Source organism: Cynara cardunculus, unplaced genomic scaffold (genome assembly GCF_001531365.2).
Source record: "Cynara cardunculus var. scolymus isolate 2C unplaced genomic scaffold, CcrdV1 Un_Scaffold_621, whole genome shotgun sequence".
NCBI classification, from domain to species: domain Eukaryota; kingdom Viridiplantae; phylum Streptophyta; class Magnoliopsida; order Asterales; family Asteraceae; genus Cynara; species Cynara cardunculus.
The window spans coordinates 32,501-41,409 of NW_020200595.1; the positions used below are offsets into that span (position 1 = coordinate 32,501).

The window sequence follows — 8,909 nt, forward strand, 5'->3', positions numbered from 1 at the left end:
AAAAATTCTCAGAATTGATGACAAGCACATTTGAGATGAGTATGATGGGAGAACTCAGCTTCTTCCTTGGTCTTCAAATCAAACAAATTCCAGAAGGAATTTTCATAAAATCAGTCCAAATATGTAACTGATCTTTTACAAAAATACTCTCTCTCAAATTCATCATCAATGAGAACTCCAATGGCTACAGGAACTAAACTTTTTGCTGATCCATCAGGCAAATCTGTAGATATCACAACCTATAGAGGCATGATTGGATCACTCCTGTATCTAACTGCTAGTAGACCAGATATTATGTTTGCCACATGTCTTTGTGCTAGATATCAAGCTAATCCTAAAGAATCTCATCTCTCCGCAGTCAAGAGGATCTTTCGATATCTTAAAGGGAATCCCTCATTGGGTCTCTGGTATCCTAAAGACTCTAGCTTTGATCTGATTGCCTATACAGATGCAGATTATGCAGGATGCCAACTTGATAGAAAGAGTACAACTGGAAGCTGTCAACTCTTGGGAGACAAGCTGGTAAGTTGGAGCTCCAGAAAACAAAACTGTGTCTCAACATCTACAGCAGAAGCAGAATATGTTGCTGCTGCTAGCTGTTGTTCACAGGTTCTCTGGATGAAAACTCAGCTCAAGGATTATGGTTTTCATTACGATAAAGTCCCAATCCTCTGTGACTCTAAGAGTGCCATTGCAATATCTGCAAACCCAGTCCAGCATTCCAAAACCAAGCACATCGATATYAGGTACCATTTTCTRAARGACAATGTTGAAAAAGGCAACATAGAAATGTTCTTTGTTCCAACTGAGATTCAACTTGCTGACATTTTTACAAAAGCTCTTGACGAAAAACGATTTTTATTCCTCGTTAGCAAGATGGGTATGCTGAATCTCACCACTTAAAGACAACAATTCTAACCAACAATAATCAATATTGTCTGGTTCTGTCTATAAGTGTAAAATAAAAAAAATTATTAAAAATAAAAAATTTTGACCAGAGCCCCTCTGGTCCTAATGCACAAGTGTGGCTTGTTCAACCAGAGCCTCTGGTTCCAAAGACCAGAGCCTCTGGTTCCAAAGACCAGAGCCTCTGACTTCCCATTCCATAAAAGCAAGTCCCTCTTTTGCACCCAGAGCCTCTGGTTCTAAAGACCAGAGCCTCTGGACTCCATCCCTCATTCTCTTTGAAAACAGAGCTCCTATGGTACTAATGTACAAGTGGTTTAAAGTACCTCGTGCCACTTGGGTCATTTTTTTTACAATCAGAGCCTCTGGTTCTAAAGACCAGAGCCTCTGGTTCCAACTTTGGAAGCATTCATCTTTTCCACGAGTTTGTATCTAAAAACCAGCGCACCTCTGGTTTCTATTCATCCAGAGCCTCTGGTTCCAAATACCAGAGCTTCTGGTTAAGACATACACGCATTGCTTCATTAATCACAACCAGAGCCTCTGGTTGTATTGACCAGAGCCTCTGGCCATTGATATCTCATAACCAGAGCGTCTGTGTCCAAGTTGCGAGTATTGTTTCATCATCCTTCACAACCAGAGCTTCTGGTTGTATTGACCAGAGCCTCTGACCTTACAAATGTCACCCCTTCTTGATTCTAGGGGGAGTTTTCTTAAAAACTACCCATGCATCATTTGAGGGGGAGTACCCAACTCAACCAGAGCTCCTCTGGTTCCCCCACATTTGTTTAACCAGAGCCCCTCTGGTTCCCCTCATTGTCATGTTTAACCAGAGCTCCTCTAGTTCCCCCCACTTGTCATGATTAATCAACACTCCTCCACTTACATGGATTTCTTATTTAAAACTCATTCATCTTGAAACCAGATTTTTAAAGATTATCCAAACTTTGAAGTTTTACACTTCTAAAACTTCTTAATTTGTATTAATCTTTCATTTAAATGAGTTTTTAATTAGTTTTCTTTTTCCCGCCTACACACTATTTGGAATGGCTCTTCATTTCAAAGGCTCATGACGTCACTAAGACCACGCGCCTGACATCCATAACCCTGTTCCCTAGAAGCCGTTCACCCTTTTCACATTCCCTTCCCCCACTTGACACGTGTCCTCTTCATTAATGGCATGTCTTCTCACACACGCTCATGCGCCTGACAACCCATACGTTTTTCATGATTATTCTTTTATAATAATCAAACTAAAACGTTTCACTAACCACCCTACCCCCCTTTCTACCCTACTACCCCCCCCCCATTATCCTACCCTATAAATACCCTTCTTCCCCAACTCTTCTACTCTTTACGCTTTCTACAACCTGCAACTTCTCAAACCTGTCTTCCTCAAAACCCTAATTTCTCAACCATGGCTTCTTCCGCCTCATACGACTCCAACAATGACGACAGTCGCGTCCAGTCCACCGGAGCCGACAGTCGAGCATTAGTCTTCCTTCCTATGCGTCCAAACAACCACGCAATCGACCTCATCAAAGCCAATTTTGACTCAAGGTACAGCATCATAATCGAGTTCTTCAAGAACTATCTTCTTCTTCCCGCCCTTACTCTCGTCAATCTAAAGGTCCCCATCAATTTTGTCCAACAATTTTGGCAAAACTGTGAATATGACGACGAGAGTCGTGGAATAGTAGGTGACATTGACATACCGGTTGACCAGATTTGCACGATTAGAGTCTCGAGATCCGCCATTTCCAGAATATTGCATATTCCTACTCGACGAGAGCTCGAAATCGAGCAATATGTTGATCAACCCTCCTCTGAGGATATCATATGATTTTTACGCATGCTGGGATACAACAGACCACTACCAAACCTCTCCAACTTCAAGAGGCAATTTCTCCCTCCCAAGTGGAACCTCTTCTTCTCCATCCTGAATCGGTCTCTCACCTGCAAACTTGGTTCCTTAGACCAAGGGAACTTGAACATCCTCACCATTATGTATGGACTCTTCCACCACCTCCACCTTGACTATGCACTCCTCATTTACAACGAAATACACTCTGCAGTGGTCAAGAAGTGCAAGTTACAAGCAGCGGGAAAGCCTCTGTCTGCTGTGTTGTTCCCTAGATTCATTGCCCTCATCGTTGGGGATGCAATGAGGCACAACAAAATCAAAGGCACACCCCCATTCACCACTATCTCAAAGATGCAGAGCCATCGACCCACCATCGTCAAGGAAGGATACCCCATTGATCGCCCTTTGCCTCACACCATGCTCTCCATCATACCATCGACGAATGAAGTTCGTCAAGCCTATGAACGCTCCATGCTATCCCAAGAACCGAGGATAGCTACCCAGGAGCACTTAGAGCCGTCCTCTACACCATTCGAGGGAGCCACCGCATCATCTTCATCGGATGATGAAAATGATGATGATGATGATGATGCAAGTGACTCCCACGGCCCTCAAATACGCACTTCCCTTCCCACTTCCCAAAGGGTACCCACATCATCTATCCCTGGCGATCAAAGCCAAAGGGATATTGAAATAGGACAACCCAGTCCAACCCCAACCCTACCTAGCCATCCAGAGGCCACTCTTCGGGCCTCTGGACATAGACAAGCTGAGGAAGCACATCTCCCATCACCCCTCTCTCAACAGAGAGGTGATGCTGACATAAGAGTCCCATCGCCTCAGGACTCGACACTCCCCTCTACACATACAGAAGCATGTGTTGCTACTGACATTGTTCCCCCATCCATTCGCGCACAACGCCCCTCGGTATTTGATCTACCGACGGGGAAACACATCATCTTCTCCTCCTCTGAGGAAGAGGAAGATGATGTTTCAACATCAGAAGATAGTTCTTCTCTTGAAGGCTATCGAGGAACCGATGGAAGTCCTTCGAGGCCTGCATTCACACAAGGCCAAGAAGGCGCCTCTGGAACAGAGGCCCAACCTGCAGCATCTGTTGCTGCAGGGGTTACCCCATTTGCGGATCTAGTCACTAAGGCTGAGTTCCAGGCCTTTGTTGATTTAGTTACGCGGTCCTTGGATGACCTTAAACTCCTAATCCAATCGATGGTGGCACCCCAACCCTCAACCCCCACTACCACCATCGACCAATCCCTCGCCATCCTCCAGCGCCAAATAAACCAAATCAATGACCAAGCCCAAACCACCTMTTCYYGCCTCCAAATGCTCCAAAAGATGATCACCCAAAACCAAAACACCACCACCTCCCTTGCCACCCAACGCCACCAACAAATCATCGAATCCATCATCACCCTCAYGGCTCAGCAGTCTGAGACCGATGAGAACCTCACCCACATCATCTCCCAAATCCAAAACCTTACCCGCCACCTTCATCAACTCCCAACCACCTTCACATCCCAAATTCCCCACCCCACCCAACCTTCCACTTCCTCATCCCATGACCCCCTTGCCCCTATCACCCAACAACTCTCCACCATACAAGCCACCCTCCAGAACCTCCCTGCTACCATCCTTGCCCACATCCCTCACCCCACTCCACCGCCTACTCCCTCTGCAGTACCATCCTTTGAAGATGCCTTCTCTACCTTTACTGCAGAGGTAAGACAACTCATCACCAACCTTCCCCATCCACCACCCTCTACCACCTCCACAATGCCCCCACCCCCATCCACCTCCACCTCAGACTTCGCCACAAAGGCAAACTTACAGGCGCTCTCCAGGGCACTGGTCTCCTCATTCAACGAGATCAGTGCTAAGTTCATTCATCGGGCCATCACTCCAACACAGGCTCTCACACGCTCTATGGCCGATGAACAAAGACGCACGTCATCCCTTCTCAAGACCATGGAAGCAAATCGACGACAGGCTGCACTGCAGACCTATCTCAGGTCTTTTAGGGATGCCAAGAAAAAGAAGAGGTCTCCTGCCTCGTGTTCAAGCAGCCGACCGCCCAAGCGCCAAAGACACGATGAACAAGACTCTAATGATCAGGGCCTTGGTCCTCGTGAGGGGGAGACAACGGCGGCTGCACAACCAGCGCCTGCACAACAAGAACACCCACAACCAACATCACCACAACCATCATCACCACAACCATCACCAACACCCCAAGCAACCCAAGCAAGGGAACCAGAGATTATATTCTATGATGTTCAACCCATTACTCAGGTTCCCTTTTCTACATCACAAGACCCCATCGTCTTGAGTTCCTCAAGCGATGAGGAAACCCAACCTGAACCCCAACCATCAACCCAAACACAAACCCAACCTCAACCCCAACCATCAACCCAAACAGAAACCCAAACACAACCCCAACCTTCATCACCTCAACCTGAACCTTCACAACCCCAACAAACAGACCAACCCACTTCACCCACCAACCAGCCTACCTCACCAGAACCCACAAACCAACAACCAACCAATGAACCTCAGACCACCCAAACAACCACCATGCAACCGACAGATATTCCCTCCTCCTCAAGGCATCCTCCTCAAGGCCTTGTGGATGAAATCATTCAGAGTATGGAATCAATGAGATGAAGACCGCCTATGCCGCGCAGGGAACCCGTCATGATGGAAAACATCCATCAATATCTTTATAGAGATTGCGATGAAAGTATGTCAAATGCTCCAGTCTTATCGCCAGAATCAATGGACCTCCTACATCATCGCTTCATAAGGCAAACAACTCAAGACCCACGAGCGGTCTACTCGGATGATGGAATAAGGAGAGTTGTGGACATAAAGATCAAGTCCCTTGCCAACAGAGCTATTAGATACGTCGAGTTCACTGTGGAGAGAGCTCATAGGGTCATCAGCGTGTTCAACGAGAATGACCTTCTAAATCTTAACCCATATGACTTGATTGAATTGTATGGTTATACAGCTCAAAGGCAGGACCACGGCATAAGATTTGGAGTGGCAAACAGAGCGATTACAAAGACGATGGAGACCCTGGTCAAGCACAGAGCCAACACAGATTTTGAGATCGCTTTCAGGCTAGGCATGGAAAGGATATCTTGTACTCCTCCAAACGAAGAACTCCAAGGCCTGCAAAATATACGCTCTGCCTCCGTCTTGTCTCAACCCGAACTCGGACTTGTTTACAAGGACGAGTTCGAGGTGAAAAAGTTCTTCAGAATAACTGAAGCCTTCAAGTATTCAAATGAAACACTTGAATGGTTTCAAAGAAACATTCGAGACAGACTTGGTAGGAGCCATGTGCCGAGGGAGGTGGGAATTCAGCTCATACAAGAAATATCTAAAGTCATCGACTACAGGAAGCTACTTCTACGCTTTCAAGAAATATACACAGGTAGTCCTTGACAAATTCTTTTGTATTTTTTTGATGTACTTTTTACTTTCCATTCATGTAAAGAATTTATCAACCAATAAAAATGGAATTTGATGTCTTTCTGTTTAGTTCATTGTATGTTCTTCATATGCCTAGACTAGAATTTGTTATTTCATTACTTAGGGGGAGATTGTTAAACCCCACAACTCATAATGTAAAAAGTAATGAAAAACAACTAAGTGTTGAAGAACCAGAAGACCGATGAAGACATCAAAGTACAAAAGAACAAGTCTGGATCGATGGACAGACAGACCAGAGCATCGATGAACAGACCAGAGCATCGATGGACAGACCATTCATCGGTTGAAGAATGAACAGTAAATCGATGGACAGACCAGAGCATCGATGGACAGACCAGAGCATCGATGGACAGAACAGAATATCGATGGACAGACCATTCATCCGTTGAAGAATGAACAGTAAACCGATGGACAGTTCAACCAGAGGATCGATGAATGATACGATGAAGGAAAGCTTCTCATTGATACAATGGACAGTCTAATACTTAGAAGAATTTCTAAGTAATCATCCTTGCATACCTTGAAGACTTAAAAATAAGGATGAAAGTGCCATGTCAATAATGACAGCTGGAGATGACAAATCTACAGCTGGAATTATAGTTCATGTTTCCAATAATGCTTATCCATGTGAAAGAAGCACTATAGACTTATAATAATCTATTTGCTGGAAAGAGGCACTATAGACTTATTATAATCTATTTGCTGGAAAGTAGCACTATGGACTTATAATAGTCCATATGTTGGAAAGTAGCACTATGGACTTATAATAGTCCATATGCTGGAAAGTAGCACTATGGACTTATAATAGTCCATATGCTGGAAAGTAGCACTATGGAATTATTATAGTCCATTTACTGGAATGCAACACTGTAGAAGCACTATAGAGTTATTCTAGTATTTAATCATCTAGTATAAATAGATGATTAAGTCCATTGTAAACAGTACGCTTGAAAGAGAGAGAGGCTTTTACTAACAGCTTTACATTCTAATATTCAGATAGTAAAACCTTTGAAGCTCAGAATTGTTCTTGAATATTCTTATTTTTTATTCTTGAGACTTCGCATCTTACTTCGTCAGATTACAGTAATTCAGTTATTCCTAACTAGATTATTTGTATTATCGAGAGATCTGGGATCAACAAATACACTCGCGACTTACTCAATTTTTACAATTTGTGTTCGTGATCTTTATTTTTATAGACTTGAATCTGGGATCTACAAACAGAAACCTCATGATTTTGTTAGGCCAAATCGACCAACAACACCTAATTTGTATGCAACAGTTCTAATTCAATGGATCTTGGATAAAACAAGAATTAGGGAAGACAAAAACGATAATAGTCATAGAAAAGAGCAATATAGCCCGAGTCTTGAATATTAACAGAAATGATCGAACTCGTAACAGGGAATGAACCAGATCGAAGCACTCCTTCACATATCAAGCCCTTGAAGCTCTATACCATGTTCAAACTCGTAGTACTATATACCTCAGTGACTTATTACAAAATATAAACCAAACAAATCTAAACTACTACAATGGAATATAGTATAAATACCAATTCTAGAGAGAGAGTGTAAAACTAGAGCTCTAAAATTTACGAATGAAAAATCCTATGGAGAGATGAACGATCACTCTATTTATATTTATCATATTTATAGCAACAATCCTTGAAGTATGTAGAAAATTGCTCTGCTAACCTCCATCTTTGAGAAAAGTGACGAACAATCCCTTAACCTTTTGAGCTTTATCATCTATCCGAACCTATAAAAATAAAAAACAAGAAAGTCAAAATTGTTACCAACCAATATATTTCAACAGTTCTTGCTCCACCAACTTCGATCACATCTTCGCCTGAAACCCACCGTCGCCTCAACTCTTGCCACTCCTCCACGAGTAATGAATTAAGAACCATAGTGATGAAAACATTAATGAATGGTAAACAGCAAAAATATAAATTGTAAATAATAAAGATAAAAATCGTAATTTTAAAATAAAAGAATGAAAATGGCACTTTTCAACAAACTATAGGGACCAAAAATACGATCTACTCAAAATATAATCAACAAAATGGATAGATTCCAGCACCAAAATATCATTCAATCCAACTAATTCCTTAGTGAAAGCAATTGATAACTACCGAATCCTAACCTGTGACTCCTTTGTGGAATTACCATTTCCAAAATTATTTTGGGGAATATATATTGATAAAAACATATTTAAAACATTTATAATTGAAAAATCTATATTTAAGAAAAGTTATTTTAATAAATATTAAATATTATATATAAAGAGATCAGAGATGTGAGTTATTATACAACATTTTATATTTGTACAATTCAATATCAATCATCCATTTAATTTGATAAATATATGATTTCATAAAAGTTTTGATTGTTTCCAATATAAAGTATTAATCATAATTAATAAACTCTAGTCATCTTCTATAAACATTTAAATAATAATAAACGAACTTTTATCATTTCCATAAATATCTCAATTGATAGGGTTGCATTAGTTGTACAAATGTGATAAGTTGCATTTGAAATGTCCTCATATCTATACTATATTATAAAGCATTTGAATAAAACTCTTAAAAACTCTTAAACTCTTAAAAACTCTTAAA

At 41.8% G+C, this 8,909-nt stretch overlaps 1 protein-coding gene across 1 annotated transcript; it reads left to right on the top strand.

The window, feature by feature from the left end:
• The first annotated feature begins 4,564 nt into the window (after positions 1-4,564).
• On the top strand, positions 4,565-5,452 carry LOC112501835 (putative uncharacterized protein DDB_G0290521). Its single transcript, XM_025105572.1, has one exon. It carries the CDS (start codon positions 4,565-4,567, stop codon positions 5,450-5,452), a length of 888 nt encoding a protein of 295 aa, XP_024961340.1.
• The last annotated feature ends 3,457 nt before the right edge of the window (positions 5,453-8,909 follow it).